The sequence below is a fragment of the Megachile rotundata genome, chromosome 4, assembly GCF_050947335.1.
Source record: "Megachile rotundata isolate GNS110a chromosome 4, iyMegRotu1, whole genome shotgun sequence".
NCBI classification, from domain to species: domain Eukaryota; kingdom Metazoa; phylum Arthropoda; class Insecta; order Hymenoptera; family Megachilidae; genus Megachile; species Megachile rotundata.
The window spans coordinates 15,958,041-15,980,812 of NC_134986.1; the positions used below are offsets into that span (position 1 = coordinate 15,958,041).

General features: G+C 38.9%; 1 protein-coding gene and 1 long non-coding RNA gene across 7 annotated transcripts in view; one reads left to right on the forward strand and one right to left on the reverse strand.

The window, feature by feature from the left end:
- Positions 1-188: 188 nt before the first annotated feature.
- LOC100882668 (uncharacterized) overlaps positions 189-22,772 on the reverse strand; it is a 50,077-nt gene continuing 27,493 nt past the window's right edge. For all 6 annotated transcript variants that reach the window (XM_076530477.1, XM_076530476.1, XM_076530475.1 and 3 more), the window contains one exon: positions 189-8,841. In XM_076530477.1, coding sequence (XP_076386592.1) covers positions 6,974-8,841 — 1,868 coding nt within the window. In that variant the 3' untranslated portion in view covers positions 189-6,973. The remainder of the gene's footprint in view (positions 8,842-22,772) is intronic.
- Positions 16,595-19,079, forward strand: LOC143264314 (uncharacterized). The gene is made up of 3 exons (XR_013037969.1): positions 16,595-17,168; positions 17,241-17,356; positions 18,775-19,079. It is a non-coding gene; the product is annotated as an uncharacterized LOC143264314 (long non-coding RNA).

Genomic DNA, 22,772 nt, shown 5'->3' on the forward strand with positions numbered 1-22,772 from the left:
AACACGTTCATTGGCGCAATTGTTTGTTTAAGCAAGGCTAGCGTTAGATCGTCACGCGTTATATTACCAACGAATTAGATTGCTATGTGTTAGATCGTTATGTGCATCATTACCACGAGTTAAATTACTACGTGTCGCATTAGGCACCCCAATGAACGTGTTTCATCTACGGACAAACAGTACATGTGTTACTGAATATACAATATAACTTTATTAGATATCTTAAACATTTTTATTAGCAATGTATGAAATTTCTATACGATTACTTAAAATATTTCGTGTGTATGTAAGTAAATCGTACATACATGTGTACCCGTGAGTATGCATGCGTGTACATACTACTATGGCGATAGTAGTACGTATACTTTTTATTTGTTTATTTATATATAATCGTTAAGTATAAATTCGTGCGTCCGCGCCGAAATTTCGGCGAAAGTTCGAGCGGAGCACGAAACGAGGGTACAATACAAGGGCCCGTCGTGGCAAAATTTTCCTCGAACCCTTTTGGTCGTACGTTTGAAAATCGAAAAGATCTAAACACGATCGCGATACATTGTAGAAAATACGAATGCAATTGCACGAGTGCAATATATCTTTATATTATATCAAATATCGTACAAATGACACGCGTCCAATCTTGGCGCGCGCGAGACCTTTCCGTTCTAAGAAAGGAAGATATTACAAAAAAAAGATACGCTATTTGTCGCGTTGAAAGAGAAATTCTTCTCGAACATTGCCAATTCCATGCTCCCGCGATTTTCACGGAATTTCATCAAACGTTAACTATACTATGTGGAAATAAAAGTACAAGAAATAACAAGAAAGAGGCGAAGCAAGAGCGACTGTACATAAACAACACACGAAACTATTTACAGGACAAATTGACAATGGAGGTGTTCACGACGAAACATTTGGTCATTCTTTTGATTCTCAATCGCTGTACAATCAGGATATACAGGAAACAAGGGCGAAGAGAAGGTACGAACATAAACACAGTGGACGCGTTTGTAAGCCGGTTTCATAAACGCACGCAAAATACGTAAGCTAAATTAAGGCGCACATAGCTGTTTATGAATTATTGTATACTGGTAATAGTGAAAAACAAGATATATTCGCGATGTCTTAATTCTAGCCTTAATTAATCTACGGAGTACTAGGTTCGTTAAAGGTCGGATACACGAGCACGTGGTTGAGTTAGCACAGGTGTCCTCGTGATCGAGAAAGGAACGCTGGAATATCGAACGAATTTAACTCGACGAACTATAGATTATTATAATCGTGTTACGGTGCATTATCGTCGTAATAATATTCACTGTTCGCCGTAACGAAAGTAATTATAATTATAATTAGTCGAAGCTCGTGTAATTTTCGTTAACGAAGAATGTTTCCCAAATTTGAAAGTTTAGCAATGAAACGCAAAGTTAGAAAAATCCCGAAGAAATAACGAGGATACTCGAAGAAATGAAGACGATCGAAGGAGTAAAAAGTTCTCGTGTAACGTTACATTGTTTCGATTTCATAACGAAACTTGGCCGTGCATTCGACTTCTCCATCGGTTCTGTTTAAAATTCCCGAGCATTTCGTCTGCATTGCAAATCTGAATTGCAGACATTTCCAAAGGTGACTTATCAACGTGAAACTACAATACTACGGAACTTTTATAAACTCCAGTTCCCTTTTTTCCCCGCTCGAGGATCATAAAAAGAACCGAACGGTACGATGGAAATCTATTTTCGATTGCTTTCAAATAAATTCGAGACTATTACGACGAATTGCCAGCCAGGATCCAAGAAACTTTTCTCGAGCACGAGGTATCACCGTGCCACCGGTACTCTTTATTAGAGACATTAGCATCGACGGGAACTCGAGCAGAACTCGAGCTTGCCACTCGAACGATCGAGCGACTCGTTCGCTATCGTCGACGTATTAAACGCTACGCGTGTCTACATACTTTGTCACCGGAGTAACGAGATTGAATATTTTCTAATCTGTCATCTGCTTTGCTGTCCTTCTCTTACTAATCGATTTCACAAATTAACTCAGCAAGTTGATACCAAAAAAAATGTCTTAAAATGACGAACATTAAAAAAGAACCAATTATAAAATTGACTGCAATATTGCATATCACTTATTCATAATTATTTATAAATTTTAATAAATGAAATACAAAATTTGTAGCAAGAGGACATTTTTTTAATGACTACATAATTGGTGGAGAAAAGGACATGAACTTTAAACTTCAATTAAAAATTCGCATCTAATTTTTACGTAATTTTTAATTGGGTAGTTTTTTGATTAATATAAATAGTTATTCGAATTATAATTTTAATATGTCTCAATACGTATGTCCTTTTTTATTGCGTCAACGTGTCAAGGCATGTTTTACGATGCTCGTTTCACTTTAATATTTTGTGAACAAACTTCAATAAGTTCTTTGATGTTTCTTAAAATCACTCAAAGTCATGTCTGTGTCTATATCAAATTGTGGTTGTTATCTGACTGTCAACCAGGAGTTAATTCCTATTTGATCAAATAACTAAAAGAAAAATAGCTACAAGAAATTTGTACATATTAATATTAAAAGTCGCCCAAGAGACACAAAGAAAGAAGGCAGAATAAAATTTGTTGCAGTTACAACATAAATAATAAATCATCCCCAAAGAAGTATAACGAAAACTGTTAAATTCCAAAGAAGATCAGTCTCGTTACCCCAATGTCAGAAAACGGTGGTACTCGATTTACGATCGTCATGTATTCTCGTATCGTTGTTATGAAACCGGCGGAGATATTATCGTAGACAGAGAGACAGGGATGACAAACACCAAAACACAACGGACACTAAAGACGGACGTTTAGGCGCGCGAGGAACGTGATGTGCATTCAACATTGCGCGCGTTTCTTCTTCTTCGTTTTTTTTTCATTTTTTTTTCTATTTTTCTGCTATGTACATACAAAAATAGCCGTCGATGGGGCGTGCCTCTCGAGCGCATCGAGATCCCCCTGGACGCTAAACCGGAAAAAGAGGGATACTCCGCGAAGAAGGGAAGAGGAAACGGACTGGGACAGGGAGAAGCTGGTGCGCCTGTTTCTCGCGCGATCCAGCCTTTTCCGCCACTCCACGCAGCCTCCCTCTTTTTCATCTTCCTCTTCTTCGTTCTTCAGACCGAGATCCATGTAGCATGACTAACTACCATGACTAACGAGTCGGGCGAAATGCCACCGTGGAATCTTGGCTAACCGACCGGGAAGGTGGGACCAATGAAACGTTTCCAACTCTAATATTTTCCTCTGTCAGTGGGGTGGTCCTATTCTAATTTTTCTTCCCTCGTTTATTTTCATTTTTTATTCTCCAAAATTACCCTTTCAATCTTTGTTGTATCGAGGTCTACTTTTTACTTTATTGTTTACTTTTTACGGGGTAAGTTGGAAGGGTTAATATTAGCCTTTGAATTAATATTTAAGGTGGTGGGTACAAAATTTGGATGAAGTGACAAAATATTTGATTTACTCCATGGAGTTCGTGTTCCAATTTTTTACTTACTTCTCAAATAATTTCGAGTCAGATTATTTGAAATAATTCCTAGCCATTCAACTCTGATCTTTCGTATTATAAAATCTGAAAATTATGGGAAGATTTGTATTCTTTAATCTAAATGAAATATTACTTGTGTCTTAATATTAGACATGAAATACCAGAACAACACGAAAGACGTAAAGAAATGTCACTGTAAATCTGCAATTTGCTCGTATATTTAGTGAAGATCTTTAAAAAACGCTATTACAGATAAATCACATTTCACCTAAGATGAACGTCTCGAAGTTTGTTTTATCGACGTCGTAAAGAAATCGCCGTGTAACCAGATTGCCAGTAAAATCTATCGTTGCAAATAAGTTTCCAATCCGTTCGTGACAAGAGATCGCGAGTTTAAGGGTTATCGAAAGTTGGAAAAGTTTGTCGGACGAGGTCCAGAAGAATTGCCGGAGCATCTGGGTCAGTGGGATCATCGCGAAAAACCAGCGGGAAGGTGTTTTCACCCTCGATTCGTCTCCGGATCGGCTGCTTCGGGGAAAATTAATTTTTCACGACTGTCAGGTCTCTGGCAGACACGTCGAGGGACAACGTTCGGGAAGAAATACTCGAACATCGAACTCACCCTGACCGATTTCCACAAAATCACGTTCTTACAGGTGGTACGAGTGTTTCACCCGTCATTTTAATTCTTTATGTTACGGCGGTTACTGGAACGATTCGATCGAGCGTCAGGGGAATCGTTCAAATTTATTGAACCGGAGACCCAGATTCTGTTACATCCCGATTCGGAAATTCGATTTCAAGACTTGAAGTCTACTACGTCAAATCTCAAAAATAACTATTTCAATGGTTACACGATTTTAATCCGAGTTCTTAAATTTAGCGGAACGTGTTCTATCGATCTTAAAGACACTTTTCGCGTAAACTTGAGTTCGACGAAGAATACGAAAATATAATTCAACCGTGGTAATTCAAGGAAAGAAATGAACAAATCGATAACAAGAAATGAACAAATTAACCCTTGCGCTATTTTGACGAGTCTGACTCGTGACGCACTCGTACATGATCAATTTTACTCGAATTTTTAATACGTTTCAATTTGGAGTTCAGGTATAATTATACTTGCCGATTGCATAATAATATATTGATATAACAGTTCAAACTTTTTGGTTGTTTTAATATTGCAGCTGTAATTCAGTTGACGCACCTGACAAGTTATAATGCAAGGGGTTAATAACACTGTTTACCCGAATGGAAGAAAACTAGCAAATTAGTAATGAAAGCAAACTTTAACTCGAAAAAGTATGACGAACAATAATCCTTTTGCACCTGACTCGGGGGAAAGTATCCTCGAGATGGAACCGGCTCGAATATCAATCTTCGCAAGGAGGGTGCGCGTAATGTAAACCCTATTTCAGCAGGTGAGGGGTAATATTTCGGCGAGAGCCGATGAAATTATTATTCGGCATATCCGTCCGGCGATTCTCGATCGTCAAATCGCGGTCGTAGGTTTACCGTGTCGAATCGAATATTTAACTTTCGAACTTTCCCCCCGGGAGGAGCCACCGCGTCGGGGGACTTTAATCAGCGGGAATTCGATATTCCATTAAAATTTCTAGACGCGTTGCGTTTCGAGGAGGCGCTCCACGACGGCGAAACTTACACACAGGCGAGTTTTCCGAGCTCTCGTAGCCGGCGAGTTCGTGTAATGATTCCCTCGTTTCGGTGACGCGTGACACTCGCAGACGATGGATTTTCACTACGCGAATTCGAAAGCTCGATAGCTTGCGATGCTTCGTGATGGATACGCATGTTATTCCCCACGCAGCAACTATATTTTGTATCTTTTTCTTTCTTTTTTTTCTTCGTATTCAAAACGTAACATCTTCTCAAACTTAACATCATAAATTAATAAATAAATATATATATTTATATATATTATTTATATACACGAGGTGTTTCAGAAATTGCCGTTCTTAAAAATCAAGTCGTTCTTACAAATTCTATTAACGAAATAATAAAATAATTGTCGAAACGATCTGTCTTAATGTATATCGAAGTTATCAACCTAACCGTATTAAACTGTATCGAAACCAATTATGAATTTTAAAGTTTGCAACTACGTTTTATATAAGCCATTGTCTGCTACAAAGAACTTAAAATATTAAGGGATCCAAAGAAACATATAAATTATTAATAGAACTTAATAACATTCCGAGAATTACAGAAACACCTCGCGTACGTACGCCTACGTTCGTATAAACGCGTAATCTCGTCCTTAATTATACTCGGTGTCGTAGTGTGTCCCTAAGAGTAAAGGTCGCGCCTATTATTGCTTCAATTTACAACGATCCCGAAGACGGTTCCCTTCCACCGACAAGCAGACAAGACAAACAAAAACCGCCTGTCTAATTACGAATCCTAACGTGTCTTTTGCTCCCTTCAGGTGTGCACGAGCGTGTCCGGCGTGTTTTCACGAGAGAAAGGTGGGAACGCGTGAACACGATACGCCCTTTCTTCCTTTGAACTCGTTTCTCGTTTAAATCCTTGCTTGAGGTAGCCGACTGTTTCGCAAAAATTCTTGTCAAGGTTCTTCAGCCTACCTAAACGCGGACTTCGCTGAATGAGAAACGAAAAAGGGGAATAGTGGACAAAGACGCGATAACTGTAGGTACCGGTAGGAGAAAGAGATAGATAGAGAAAACGGGAGATAGAGAGAGAGAATAAGAGAGAAAGATAGAGGGAGAGAGACGAAGAGTAATCTTGGGACGCTAGTAGTCTAGGAGGGTTTAAACGGACTAACGAGACGCTGCTTTGATTTGATTTGTCACTACGTTTAAATGCGAAATGAACACGCCCGCCTTGGAACACGGTGCGCAGCATTTGCACTGAACCAACGGAATCCGACGCAATCCGTGAAAATAAATACGTTCCCGAGGCTGGTCGACTACAACCAGCACGTTTATGCGCCGTACAATTTACATTCCGAATCAGATTGCGTTCCCTCAGCGAAAATGCATTCTGCTTCTCCAGCGGCGCAACTATCTCGGAAGACATTTCATTTTCAACTCTGTCCACCGATTCGAGCCTGGCTCCCGCCATTCTCCGCGTGGACGATTCACTCAGTCCCGTGTACTGGCACCATTCGAATACACGAATCCACGCCACCGGTGATCACGTTAAAATTCATCCGGTGGCATGCTCTAAGTCCGCAGCCCTTTCAATGGACGACGCTACTTCCGGTAATGGAAGGATTACGGTATCACGCTTCAGCTCGCATCGCTTCGAACGGATCCGACCCTATTAAGGGTTTACCCTTGTTTTCGCGAAACTCCGAAAGAATCGGTCGCCTCTATCGAACCGGTCCATCGAACGACCACGGTTACCCTCCGGAGATTCAGACTCCCGGAGTTGCTAGAACGTTAAGCACGACTAGATAGTTCAAACGAACACTACATGAGGCTTCTGCGGAAGCGGCGGTTGGTACTCGTAATCGTACTCGTAGTCGTAACCGTAGTCCACCCGATGAGCAGTAGGAGTCTGCATGCGATAAAGCGAGAGCACTTCCGGCGGTTCGTCGCGTAGATCGGTCACGTCGGCTACCGCGTACACACCCTCTTCCGTTTGCCTCGCGTACGGCTCCGTGTCTCGTCGATTGGCTCTGGTGTGTCTGGGCGTTTCGTAGATGTTCGTATCCTGCGATTGAGGACTACGTTGTCCAGCCTTCCCGCGAGGCGTGTCGTACGGGGTGTCCTCGTTCCTGGCTAGGAGTCGTCTGCTGTACGATTCGGCGTTCTTGTCCAACTCGTCGTTGTCCCTCCCGACGTAGACGAGGAATTCCGGTCGGTTCGGCGCGGTGTACGCCAGACGTTTCTTTCTGTTGGTACGCGTCACATGGACTATCAGCACGAGGATGGTCGCGGTCGCGGCTAGACAACCGGCGGCTGACAGCGAGAGATAGAGAGGGCTCAGCCGACAACGCAAAGAACCTTCCGATAGAGCGATCAAAGCTTTGCCGGCGAATTCCTCGTCGGTGCAGACGATATCGTGGCTATCCAGCTCGAGTCGAGACTCGTTTCGCCGCTCTTCCGTCCTGATAAGCGTCCACAGCCAATGCACGGAGCAATTGCAAACCAAGGGATTCCCGCCGAAGCGAAGGGACGACAACGCATCCACGGGGAACTGCGTAGGTTGTAAGGTCGACAGGCTGCAACGACGGAGCGACACCCATTTCAGATATCTGGCGCTGTAGAGTACCCTGGCTGGTAGCTCCTTTAACCCCCGATTACCGTCCAACGAGATGCGTTCGAGATTCACGTTGTCGGCGAACGCTCGAGCATGCACGTTAACGATGGTGCAGTCGTTCAACTCGAGGCTCCTTAGCTCGAACAGATTGCGGAACCCTACGGCGTCCAGGTTACCGAGGGGATTTCGACTGAGGATCAGAGTCGATAGAACGTTCAGCCTGGCCAACGCGGACGTGGGTACGGACGTCAAGTTGTTACCGGACAGATCCAGGTGTAGCAGTCCAGGTAAACGGTCGAACGCGTCGTCAGCGATATTCCTGATAACGTTGTTCGCCAGGTCTAACGAGACCAGCGACGGCAGCGAGGGCAACGAGTCCCTGTCCAGCTCCTGTATGAGGTTGTCCGACAAATCCACCTTCTCCAGACTGGGTGCCAGCGCCAGATTTGCGGTCGGGACTTCCAACAGCGAGTTCCTGTTCAGGATCAACGCGCGGATCTTGTGCAGGTTCTTCAGCAGACCTTCCGGCAAGCTGGTGATCGAGTTGTCGCTCAGATTCAGGATCTCCAATTCGCTGGTGCTCTTGAACGCTTCCTCGTTCATGTCGGAAATATTATTGCTGGCTAGATTCAGCTCCTTCAGCGAGTCCAAACCTTGCAGGGAATTCTTGGCTAATGCCTTGACGGCGTTATTGCTTACGTTCAGCGTGATCAGGCTCTTCTGTAGCACGAAATTGTCCGAGCCCAGGGTGTGGATGGCGTTCGACGTCAGATCGAGTGTCTCCAGGTTACCGTAGAAGACGAACGATAAGTGAATATTCCCGACACGATTGTTGGACAGATCCAAGTGTTTGATTTCTGGGTTCAATTGGATCGGAACGATTTCGAGACCCGCGTAAGCGCAGGACGCTCGCAAGCTCTCGTCGTCGCAACGACATTGCGTCGGACAAAGACCGTTTGCCACGACTGACATTGCGACGGCCATCGCTATCGCGATTGGCAGCGTCCTCGTCGAGGGTCCACGTGATGCCATTCCATATGAACTCCTCCTCGACTGGAACTGCCCTGTAACAGAGATACCATCGTTTGTACGCCGTTTCTGTATCTCGTGTCAGACGCGAATCTCTGACATGCATTACAATTTTCGTCCGCATGAATTATTCCCTATCGAACAATCGCTTCCGGAACGTTATTTAGTGACGCTGAATTGAATTTAATTAAACGTTTGAAGTTTCACGAAAATGCTCGCACAAAGCATTCATTGAAGTTCTTAACGCGAAATGGCTGATTGTTACAACTAATAGCATTTCAAAGTGGAAATTGTTCTTTCGCGAATTTTAATCAGGACATGCCACATGCTAATAATTAAACCGCGTTCACGCATTCATCGCATACCGTGCTGCACAATCACATGTAAACTACGTACAGATTTCTGAAATTTACAATCTGTCGAGAGGTAATTCTTTTTGAGAAACTGCAGTTCGTTTACGGGGAAACTTTTGACAGCAAAGATTGCAACAACTAATGAACAAACGTCTGCCTTGCAAAACAATAAGCTCGCACGATCGACTAAAGTTTACAAGCTTAAAAAATTCGTAATTTCGACGAAATTTAATAACGAATAAATGGCTAGTAAAAGTTATACAAGCTCCCGTTTCGTCGGCAACAACGTAGTAATTTTAGCCAACAAATTGCACGTTTCTGCAGATCTTAAGCTGGTAACCACTTCTATGGCCCATTAAACTTTTACCGTTGTGTTCCAATCTCGTCGTCGAAGGTTAAACGAAGAAGGGTTAATGCAGAATTTAGCGTAGACTTTTGTGGCCGATTGTACACGTTATCTAGTCCGTATACGTTTATAAAATGCACCGAACAACATGTGATTGGTCCAATGCCAGAAGGCCATGACACGTTAGCGTAGACGACAGGGAGCAACCCCTAAGTCCGCAAAAGTTTCAAGTTACCCGACCACTCAACTTTTCTATAGCCTCGCTGTTTCCTATAATACTTTCCTCCGCGCGTTCGGATAAAGACGTTTTCCTGCTTATGTTTCAACCATACTCCGTTAACTTCAACCCCTGAGCTATAGGATGCGGTGTCGTTCGGTCGAGCGGCTACTTTAATATTGAATAGAAACCTATAACCTTTAATGGCCGTGTATAAGTTGGACACTTAAAATAACTTCTCTTTTTTCCTACTCTCCATCGCATGCGACTATGGATGCCCTCGAGCAGGTTCTTCTTTCTCTTCGGACCTTCTTGTAATTATGTACAGTCTCTAGTGGAGGAAATACTTGCTTGGGAAATGGGGGGATCAAGAATTTTAGATATTTATGAATTTCAAGATTTTATGGTCTTTAAATTCTTTAGATATGGAATTTTTAATTTGGTAAGTCGCGAATCATTAACTCTTAATATCTCAATTTTTAACTACGGAATTCCCAATTCCACATTTTCTAATTTCTCAATTTCTAATTCCCCTATTTCTAATTCCTCGTTACCTAATTCCCCGATTCCCAATTTCCCCGATTCCCAATTTCCCCGATTTCTAATTCCCCGATTCCCGATTTCCCCGATTTCCAATTTCCCCGATTCCCAATTTCCCCGATTCCTAATTCCCCGATACCTAATTCCCCGATTCTCGATTTCTCCGATTTCCAATTCCCCGATACCTAATTCCCCGATTCCCGATTTCCCCGATTTCCAATTTCCCCGATTCCCAATTTCCCCGATTCCTAATTCCCCGATACCTAATTCCCCGATTCTCGATTTCTCCGATTTCTAATTCCCCGATACCTAATTCCCCGATTCCCGATTTCCCCGATTTCCAATTTCCCCGATTCCCAATTTCCCCGATTTCTAATTCCCCGATATCTAATTCCCCGATTCCCGATTTCCCCGATTTCCAATTTCCCCGATTCCCAATTTCCCCGATTCCTAATTCCCCGATACCTAATTCCCCGATTCCCGATTTCCCCGATTTCTAATTCCCCGATACCTAATTCCCCGATTCCCGATTTCCCCGATTTCTAATTCCCCGATTCCCGATTTCCCGGTTCCTAATTCCCCGATACCTAATTCCCCGATTCCAGATTTCCCCGATTTCTAATTCCCCAATACCTAATTCCTCGATTCCCAATTTCCCCGATTCCTAATTCCCCGATACCTAATTCCCCGATTCCCAAATCCCCGATTCCCAATTTCCTAATTCCCAATTTCCTAATTCCCAATACCCCAATTCCTAATTCCCCAATTCCTAATTCCCCAATTCCTAATTCCCCAATTCCTAATTCCCCAACTCCTAATACCCCAATATCTAACGCCCCAATTTGTGTCTCAACCCCAGCCACCGAAATAGCCCGCCTCTGAGACTTTAAATTCTAAAATCGTCGAGTTCCCCGATCGATCTAACGGCCGGCCATAAAGCACACTTGCTATTGGAGGCTCGAGCAATGGTCTTGGTTGCATCCTCGAACGATTACGTAAACGACATACCTGTTTGAGAAGCGAAAGGACGGGAAGCTAAACGGACTAAACAGTTTGACGAAATAAAAGTGTCGACCCGCAAAGGAAGCTTTGTAAAGCGAGCAACCCGCGAAAGCGTAACCACCCTTCACGTTCCACCGGTTTTGTTGCACAAACTCCGATGCAGCGGCGGGTTTATTTACGGACACCTGGTGCCGTTCAATTCTGCGTTCAGATTTTGCGACGCCGAGCCGGCAGAGGATGCATCCGGCAGCCTACGCCGCAGTTTGTGTGTCAACCTTTTTGTTTTTTCTTTCTTTCTCTCCTTTTTTTTTCATGTTGCTTGCTACCAGGCATCGGAGGGGCGGGGGAGAAAGGAATAATGATAATCGGGGAATAGTTTGAAAAGCGAATCGCGTGCGCCTGGTTGCTGCCACGAAAATTAACAGCCCGATAAAAAACTTTATTCGAACACGCGTATTTGTTACGCGTTCTGAAAATCCGCCGGAGTTAATTGAATGAAGCTGTCCTCTCTCTCCCTCTCGCTTTTCTATTTTCAGTTTTTTAAACGGGACTCTTATGATTGATAGGTCTTCAAAGCTATTTCTTGCTTTAATGAATCCTTTTAAACGGTAAAAATGAAATGATTATAAAAGTGACGCAGTAATAGCGATACCTGTTGAGAAAATTAAACCCCGTGTAATTGGAGTGGATTAATTGAATGAATGAACGCTTTTCAAACGCGTGATACGCATAATTGGATGTGAAATTAGATTTGCGAGCATTTTGCGAGCTGGATTTATTTTTCGTTCTGAAGATATTCTGGCTCCTACATTTTTTAACACCGTATTTTGTTTCGGAACGAAGATATATTTTTTCCTAAATTGCAGCGAGAAGTTTATTAACAAAACCAAATAATTTCTGACTTAATTAATAATTTATCTTTGTTAATCGAACACCTTTAACTCCGTTTCGGGCGCATTTAAATGGCGGGTAACTATAAAACAAGATGAATGGAAAGTGATGTCGGAATCCCGGAACTTTGGGGTAGGAGTCTACAGTGCGGGTAACTTTCGAAAGTTACTCGAGTCTAAAATTGTTAGGGTCGTTTCACTGAATTCGTGAGTATTTTCCGAATGGTTTTCTATTAATCCATTATTAATTAGGGATTTGTTCCAGACAATTGTTCTCGATCTATAATGACCATCTATAAAATGGGTTATAGGAATAAAAGAAAGACTCCATAAGTATTAATGGATTATATTCTCGTTCATTTGCAATATCTTCCACTAGGGAGTTTAGGGTTTAGGATAACATGAAAATCTGAAGAATTATAATTATAATATGAAAATCTGTAAATTTGAAGAATTATTTGGATTTTTCTAAATTTTCAATAAAAGATCAAATACAAGTGTAAAATATATTTTTAGAAGTAACTAAAAAGGTGTCCACGCGTCAAGGAACAAAAGTTGCTTATGAAATCCCCATCGAAATATTTCACGTAGCAAATCGCAGCGAACGGGGTTAACATTTCGAACGTCGTCCCGCAGGACCGCGAATAATTTCAATTCCGTAACTAGTCTCCTGGCAAGTGTTCCAACCACTGGATGCATCCTCGAAAAGACTCGTTTCGGTAAGTGCTGGTCGTGGCCGGTAATTTTTCACATCCCCTTTTCCGCGTTTTGCCCCGTCGGAATAACAAATGGCGCTGATCTCGGTGTCATGTATAATGCACGGATTTACAGCATTCCGCTATCCGACAGTTCTGTGTATGCGCTCTCTGCCCTCTTTCGGGACACACGAGTCGGTGGCAGAAAAAAAAAGAAACAAAAGGAGAAAGAAATATACAGGCGGACATTAACATCCACGACATGTAATATCTTGTATGGCAGGTCGAGCGTTATTTTCGCCAAGAAATCGGTCGCTTTTTTTTTCTCTTCTCTTTAGCAGTTCCTGGGGCAGACAGGCGGATTTTAGGGGCGGAAGACGAAAGTCGTGAAGAAGAGGGTGGAATGGCGGGATCAAGGGAATCGTGATTACCTCGAATTTCGGGGTTTCTGGCCATCGCTATAAGCGACATCAGCCTGATAAACAACACTTGTCTACGAGCGAAGAACGATAAGGGCGAAAGGGCCTTGGTATTAGCCGAAACGATCCGCGCCAGGGAAAATATTTGTGTTAGATGCTTCCGTGAAATTAGGTCCGTATTACATGGCTTTCGACGGGGACACTGAGGCTTGTTTATTGCGTTTTATTGCTTGATTCGATTACCCTCCAGCTAGTTTTGGCTTTGCGATCACGGCCAGAACGCATCTCAGACGTGTAAGGGTGCCTGGGGACATCTTCGGTCCAACGGAATATTTTCAGCTTTGTTGATGGGAGAAAACATACTTTGTCATACCCTGATATTTATTCTAACGGTGTAGTTATTAAAATTATGATTAATTCGCTAGGAATATTTTCTTAAGGTAAGGGTGCTTGATGTGGAGGACGTCTTCGGTCAAATACAATATTTTCATCTTTGTTGACACAGAAAAAATACAATATTAACATTTTTATACCCTAACGCTTAGTATATCGGTGTTGAGTAATTAATATTAGGGTCAATTCGCAACGAGTTATGTTTTTTATACTTCTAGGTTTTCAGGTTCAAGATAGGGTGCCTGATGTGGAGGACGTCTTCGGTCAAACACAATATTTTCGTCTTTGTTGACACAGAAAAAATACAATATTAACATTGTCATACCCTAACGTTTAGTATATCGGTGTTGAGTAATTAATATTAGATTCAATTCGCAACGAGTTATGTTTTTTATGCTTCTAGGTTTTCAGGTTCAAGATAGGGTGCTTGATGTCGAGGACGTCTTCGGTCAAACAGAATTAATTTTTATTGACAAAAGAAAAATATGAAACGCACTGTCGATGTTTATTCTAATGGTGTAGTAATTAAAATCAAGGTTAATTCGCAACGAGTATTTTTTCGCCCCTCGTAGCTTTTCAAGTTGAGGGGTGCTTGATGCCCACAGGCGTCTTCAACCTAACACAGTATTTTCATCTTTGTTGGCAGAGAAAAAATATGAAATTGTCATATCCTGATGTTTACTATAATGTTGTCGAGATATTAAAATTATGGTTGATTTGTAACAAGTATTGTTTTAAGTTGAAGGTAAGGGTGCTTGATGCGGAGGATATTTTCAGTCCAACAGAATATTTTCATCTTTGTTGACAAAAGAAAAATATGAAACATACACTGTCGTATTCCAATGTTTATTCTAATGGTGTAGTAATTAAAATCAAGGTTAATTCGCAACGAGTATTTTTTCGCCCCTCGTAGCTTTTCAAGTTGAGGGGTGCTTGATGCCCAGAGGCGTCTTCAACCAAACACGATATTTTCCTCTTTGTTGACAAAAGAAAAATAGGAAACATACACTGTCGTATTCTGATGTTTATTCTAATGGTGTAGTAATTAAAATCAAGGTTAATTCACAACGAGTATTTTTCAACCCTTCTAATTTTCAAAGGGTCCTTAATGTCGAGGTCAAACACAATATTTTCATCTTCAGTAACAGAGAAAAAATACGAAATACGCATTGTCATATCCTAATATTTATTTTAACGCAGTCAAGTAATTAATATAAGGTTTAATTTGTAACGAATCATTTTTTCCGACCCCTATAGCTTTACAAGTTGGAGGGTGACGGCATCTTCAAACACAATATTTTTATCTTCCCTGACAGAGAAAAAATACGAGATTGTTATATTTGTTCAGTTCAACGATAAGTAATTAAAATTAAGTAGGTTAATTCGCAACGAGTTATATTTTTCCGATGCTCGTAGCTTTTCAAGTTTATTTGGATACACATGGACGTGACAATTTTCGACAGTTGTTTTTAATCTCCTATGGCTATACGAGGACTTACAATTTTATTTGTCGACAATTATTTTTAATTTATGGTTCTACGAAATTTTGCAGAAATATTTTTGTACAGAAAAGGGGTGAAAGAGAATATCTTTAGGTGGGTATTAAAAAATTTATTAAGGCACTTCTTTTTTAAATCTGTGCATTTTTATGGAGATAAAAAATTCACGCTAATATTCAATTATGTATTACTGCTTATTTATTTGTTGTTTCATTCCATTTTTAATTTCAAAGTGTCTGTTATGAGACGGTATGGTTAAACACTATAAAATGTTTTTTATATGGAACATCATTTTTTAAATACTGAAAATTACACTTTGCATAATGAATAATAATTTCTGCAGCAACTAGAAATCATACTATATAATTACAATACAGTGAATAATAATTTCTGTAGTAACTACAAATTGTACTTTATGTAATAAATAATAATTTCAATAAAAACTATAAATTGTACTATACGTGAATAATAACACCCATAAAAGCTACAAAATTAATTTGCTCAAACAAAATTTAAACTGAAAACAATTGAAATCAAAGCAACGTTAGACATGACAATTACTAATTTTGATTGGATCATGCAAACTCTTGTTGGAACTATCCCACGTTTGCAGCCCGTGACAAAGTTTTATAAGCTATTCGAAGCAATCCGATGTTTGCCTAAAGTTATACTGAATTATGTCGTGCGAACTCGACAACTGTAACAGCCAAGTTTCACACGTGGCACTCGGTATAGCAGCAATCTGTTCGTTTTGTAAAACTAGCTACGGAGGTGATTTATCTTTGACGAGCAGAGTTCGTGAGATTACCACGATTAAACATAACGTTTATCTTCTCTCTTGCAAAAAAGATGATCAAACACAACGGAAATCTCTGACGCGATAAAAGTTCCTCCTGTAAATCAAACTCGGAAGTTATTTAAAGACGAAAACAATTTTTTTGTTCTGTTTGGTTTAAGACATCCTCTCATTATTTATTCCTCTCATTGAATGTTACAACACTTATTTTCATAACTATTGTGAAACATAATAAATATAATAAATTTCATGAAATATAATTTTGGATGTTGCTAACTTCGTGTAAATCAAACTTGGAAGTTATTTAAAGACGAAAACAATTTTTCTGTTCTGTTTGGTTTAAGACATCCTCTCATTATTTATTCATCGCATTGAATATTACAATACTTATTTTCATAACTATTGTGAAACACAATAAATATAATAAATTTCATGAAATATAATTTTGGATGTTGCTGACTTCGTTCAAATTTTTCAACTATTTCTCCAATAAATTTTTGAATTGTTACAAAAATTTAAATGAAATTGTGAAACTCTTGTTTGCAGAACATAAGAATTCGACATTAATCAATTTATATTTCGCAAACACATATAATAGCGAAGCATCCAAAATTGCTAAAAAGTGGCCTGGAATAATTTCTTCGAATAAAAGGCAGAAATAATTATTGGCGCGGTGTATCTTATTCATTATCGGAATAAAAGGTGTCGAAATCTGGTTGGAATTTCTCTGATTGGAATTTTAGCAAGAGCGGAATCAAACAATCGAAAGGTTGGACAAAGGGTTGATTTCCAATTTCCAATCGATGCATTAAAGATCGTTCGGCGTTCGGATAATGAGCTCTCATATCGTCAAAGTGAATACGTTCGAATAAGCCCCCCGATTTCGCGTCTGTTTTGTTACAATCCCATTGTCCCTCTTCCAGTCTGGTGACACTCGTGTTGCGCATAAATTATTCGCTCTGGGTAGTCGCGATCCACCGATATCCGCAGATTTTTCCCGTTTAACGTTTTACGGGAGGGGGAAAATAAATAATAAATCGCCGGCGGTTTTCTTATCTAGCACGGATGACGAAATTTGTCGCGGGCATGCATAATACATGCGGAAATGGCATCGAACGAGGTTGCCTAGGCCGCTCTTGACTTCTTGTCTATAATGGAATCTGCACGGGCCTGGCCAATTTCGGGGGTGGTATAAAGCAAAGAAACCCGTGGGTAACGTATAACAGGCGAAGTCATTCAATTTACAGGATCCCCCTTTTCCGTTTCCAACTCATCTCGTTCCAGCCCCGACGGCTCCAAAACTGAACTGAAGATGAGCCAAACTCGCAGCAGACTTGGCTAACCACGAACCTGCACCCTTTTAGCGATGGCTACGAACTACGCGCGTACGCATCCTTCCGGTAACAATTCATATTATTCGTATTTTCTTCTTTACAAGTTTTAAGACAAGTTTTAAGTTTTTCTTATTTCTTACTGTTGGGAAGTTTGCTTTTCTAAATTCTTATATTTCTAATTAACTTACTAGCTTTCAGGTTTGGTAAACTTTAATATTTACGAATTTTCTAGTTCTCAAGTTCTGTAATTTCAGATTCTGAGATTTTTCAAATTTAGGAATTAGGGAGGATTATTTAGGTTCTCAAATTTTCCAAACCTCGAAATTTTAGTTGCTCAAAGTTTTTAAATCTCTAAATTTCAGTTCCCCAGTTTCTAGATTGTAAATTTTGCAAATTTAAAAATCTCTGATTCCTAGATTTCTAAATATCTAATTTGGCACGTTAATCCATCTCCAAATTCCTAGATTGTATAATCCCTAGATTTCCAAATTTCTGGATTCTCATATCCCTAGATTCTCAAATCCCTAGATTCTCATATCTCCAGCTTCTCATATCCTTAGCTTCTCCAATCCCTAAATTCTCAACCAAAGTCTCAGGTTCTCAAATTCCTAGATTTCCAAATCTCTAAATAAATAATTCCCTAGATCCCTAAATCACACGTCACAACTTCCTTAGATTCTGAAATTTGTAATCCTCCAAATCCCTAGATTTCCAAATCCCTAAATAACTAATTCCCTAAATCCCTAAATCACACGTCACAAATTTCCCAGATTCCGAAATTCCTAATCCCCCAAATCCCTAAATAACTAATTCCCTAGATCCCTAAATCACACGTCACAAATTCCCCAGATTCCGAAATTCCTAATCCCCCAAATCCCTAGATTTCCAAATTCCTAAAATACTAATTCCCTAGATCCCTAAATCATACGTCACAAATTCCCCAGATTCCGAAATTCCTAATCCCCCAATCCCTAGATTTCCAAATTCCTAAATAGCTAATTCCCTAAATCCCTAAATCACACGTCACAAATTCCGTAGATTCCGAAATTTCTAATCCCCAAAATCCCTATACCTCCAAATTCTCATGTCTCCCAACATCTATATCTTCAAATTCATGTAACATCAATCTCCAAAGTCCCCAACTACCTATTTTCCGTAAATTCCCAAATTTCCAAATTCTTAAAATCACCCAACCTAATTCAATAACCCAATTCAATAATCTAACCCAACTTTTCATAAACCTAATATTTAACTTTCAAAATACTTATTGCTATAATAATTTTTAGTACCTCCATAAAAATTCATGGAATAACTCACATAAAAAAAAACTGTGAACTAATTGGACAACGAATATAATGTATATAAGCTTGTAATTAATAGAAGAGATAATCTGTTTCGAATTTTAGAAATACTTTCACGAAGTCGTACATCCCATTCCTCGTTGTAGAAGAATTAATTAAAAACATCTGTTCTGGTTATTACAGCGCATTTTCATCATCGTGACAGGCCGGACAAGTCTGAAGGAATCCGAAAGATTCATCAACTGCGAGCGAAAAGAACTAGACACTTCTTCTGTATCTATCATTCAACTTTACAATTTAATTATACTTCACCGCGTTACGTCGTAAATTATTCCTTGCTCTATGGCTAACTATATCACCCTATTTACATCGGAGTTTCTTCCTTCTTCAGTTTTTCTATTCACTGCTGCATTTTGTAGCCTGCAAGCGTTTGAAAATTTTTTCATTTTCGTGATCACTTTTATATTGAAATTTTACCGCTTTTCAAATTTTACTGTTTTCAATTTTTTTATTTTTCATTGTGCTTTTGTTGAAGTCTCTGTTTTTGAAGTTTTTTATTTATAATTGTATTTTTGCTGAAGTCTCTGTTTTCGAATTTTTTTATAATATTTGTAATTGTATTTATGTTGAATTTTTTCTGTTTTTGAATTTTTTTATTTTTCATTGTGTTTCTGTCGAAGTCTCTGTTTTTGAATTTTTTTATTCATAATTGTATTTTTGCTGAAGTCTTTCTGTTTATGAATTTTTTTACAATATTTATAATTGTATTTGTGTTGAATTTTTTCTGTTTTTCAATTTTTTTATTTATGATTGTACTTGTGTTGAAGTTTTTCTGTGTTAGAATTTTTTTATTTATGATTGCATTTACTTCGTTTCGAAAATTTTCATTTTATCACCGCATTTACATCGAGGTTTGATGGATCCTGAATATTTCATGACCATATTTACACTTTACACCACTTTAAAATTTTTTGATTTATGACTACATTTACATTTTACAACATTTTCAAATTTTTGGGTTCATTTGCATTTTTTTTAACTTTTCGTTTTATGACCGTATTTCTATTGAAGTTTTACTCACCTCGAATTTTTATATTTATAACCATATTTATATTTTATAACATTTTTAAATTTTTCGGTTTATGAACGTATCTGCACTGAAGTTTACTGATTTTAAATTTTTCTATTGATTATCATATTATCATAGAAGTTAGTTCTTCTTTAAATATTGCCATTTATGACTACTTGAATTGAAGTCGTTCTGTTTTTGAATTATTTCATTCATTTTCACATTGCATCGAAATTTCTTCATTTTTAAATATTTCGCTTTATGACCGTATTTTTATTGAAGTTTTACTAACCTTGAATTTTTATATTCACGTCTATGTTTAAGTTTTATACCATTTTTAAATTTCGCTTTTTATGAACGTACTTGTATTAAGTTTTTCTGTTTTTGATTTATTTCATTCATTTTCATATTGCATGGAAATTTCTTCATTTTTAAATATCTCGTTTTATTGCCATATTTTTATTGAAGTTTTACTAACCTTGAATTTTTATATTCACGTCCATATTTATGTTTTATACCATTTTTAAATTTCGCTTTTTATGAACGTATCTATATTGAAGTTTTAAATATCGCAATTTATGGCCATACTTTGTTTTCGAATTTTCCAATTCATATTCCATCGAAGTTTTCCATTTTCGAATTTTCCGATTTATGAGCCCACATTGAAGTTCCGCCATTCTCGAATATTTCGATTTATAACCGTATCTCCCGAACCGACTATGCCGAATGCGCTTTGAGCGAGCTAATGCGTTCCATCGTTCATGTTCCCTGCTCGCGTGTGTGCGTTAAGCTAAAAGTCGTTAAGCGAAATTTTTGGCGGAACGAGAGTGATAAACCTTAACTCGTTTCACTTTCTTGTTGCGGTAAAAGAAAGGTCATTAAGCGGAAGCCAACTTCGAACTAGAATGCCGGATCATAGAAACACTTGTGCACGATACGACTCTCTGTACGCGAAATTCATTTATATACTTAGTTAACGACTCGTAAACTACTGTGATACGGGATAATGTAATGGTAAATGCAATAAAAGTTATATACTTCCTTTTGAGTTCATGAATAACTACGTTGCAGGCATTAATGTAAAGGGAACGAAATATCGCGGATCATTTTTTACAGACTGGGTCAGAAACGTCACGGAACGCCGGTACGAGAGAAAAATATGATGAAATTTTTCGAAGCTTCGTTTTCGAAAAAAATCGAGTTTGAAGATTCGCTCGGATACGCGACTGATACGAAGGAAATGGGATCGTCCCTTCTCGGTTTCGATAAAACTTTGAACATTTGTACAGCAACCAAAAATAACAGTCGCGTATTATTTTTTACCCTCCCAAAATTGCCGCCGGCTATCTTCGAGGGATGAAGATAAAAATGTACTTTAAATTTCTTATTTAAGTTACTCTCCACAATGATGTATTGGTTCTCTAAATATTTAGGTAAATCGATACATTAATAGGACGTGAACATAATACATACAGAGCAACCATAGTTTAAATCTATAATCGATAAAATAGTTTCAATACCATATTCCTTCCTGTCGATTAATAACGTGAATAAATAATTGCCCGGTAATTACCTAATTTCCGTGTTTGTATTATTCAATGTTTCAAATGTACATTGCTAATTAACAAATCTATTACTTCTCCAAAGTTTACCTAAATCTTCTTTTTGTGCGTTAATGGTGCTTCAAACATTTCAATCAATAAGTTATTAATAGGTTATTGGTACAGCGTAACAAATTTAAATATGATAAAATAGTTTCAAAATAATTTTCATCTTAATAAATAAATATTTAATAAACACAACAATTTGATATTCAATTACTTATGAACATTCTTAATTAATTAAACAAATATGTAATTTCTGTAAATGTCTGTTCAATTAAATTTTCTCTGTGTATTAATAATTTCACTATCAAGTGTTGGGCATCGATCAGTAAATTTTAATTAATACTGGGGGTTTGAAACTTCGTTTTTGAATTATTAGGGAAAAATATGGTCGCGTTCTGATTGCTACGCGTTAGATTACCACGCGCTGGATTATTACACGTTGGACTACTACGCGTTGGTTAACTACGCGCTGAATTACCACGCGTTGCATTTCTACGCGTTGAATAGCCACGCATTGGATTACTACGCGTTGGATATCCACACGCTGGATTACTACGCGTAGAATTACCACGCGTTGCATTGCTACGCGTTGAATAGCCACGCATTGGATTACTACGCGTTGGATATCCACACGCTGGATTACTACGCGTAGAATTACCACGCGTTGCATTGCTACGCGTTGAATAGCCACGCATTGGATTACTACGCGTTGGACATCCACACGCTGGTTTACTACGCGTAGAATTACCACGCGTTGCATTGCTACGCGTCGAATTACTACGCATTGGATTACCACGCGTTGGATATCCACACACTGGATTACTACGCGTAGAATTACCACGCGTTGCATTGCTACACGTCGAATTACTACGCATTGGATTACCACGCGTTGGACATCCACACGCTGGATTATTACGCGTAGATAGTGTAATTTCTCGTGTATATGTTACGGTGAAAGACCGAAATTGGAGAATGTCGACATTCACCGGTGAATATTTCGGACATTCACCAGATTTCGGTCTTTCACCGTAACATATACATATATGTATGTGTCTTGCATATGTATCTCATAGATAATAATGAGAATGTATAACGTAGGATTACCACGCGTTGGTATTGAATTAAATTTTCTTTTCATTAATAATGTAGATCGCCAAGTGAATCAATGAATCAATAAGTTTCGATGAATACAGAATAAGCGTATACCTATAACGAAGTCGGTTAAAATAGATAAACGAAATAATAGAAAAAGAATCATTTCTACCATGGAAAGTGGCAGCTAACATAAATATTCGTAATTAGGTGAGTGAAAGAATTCTTAATGAAAGGGTGACATATTCCCGTGGAAATTAAAGCGTCGCCCATGGAAGAGTAACGTAGCGGTCGTACAAAATTAGAATTTTAAATAGAATTCTTTTGAAATGCACAAAAGTACGCGGCACGAAGAGGGACATAATACTTTTGATCGCAACGGTAACACGAAAGCTAATTATTATCACATAATA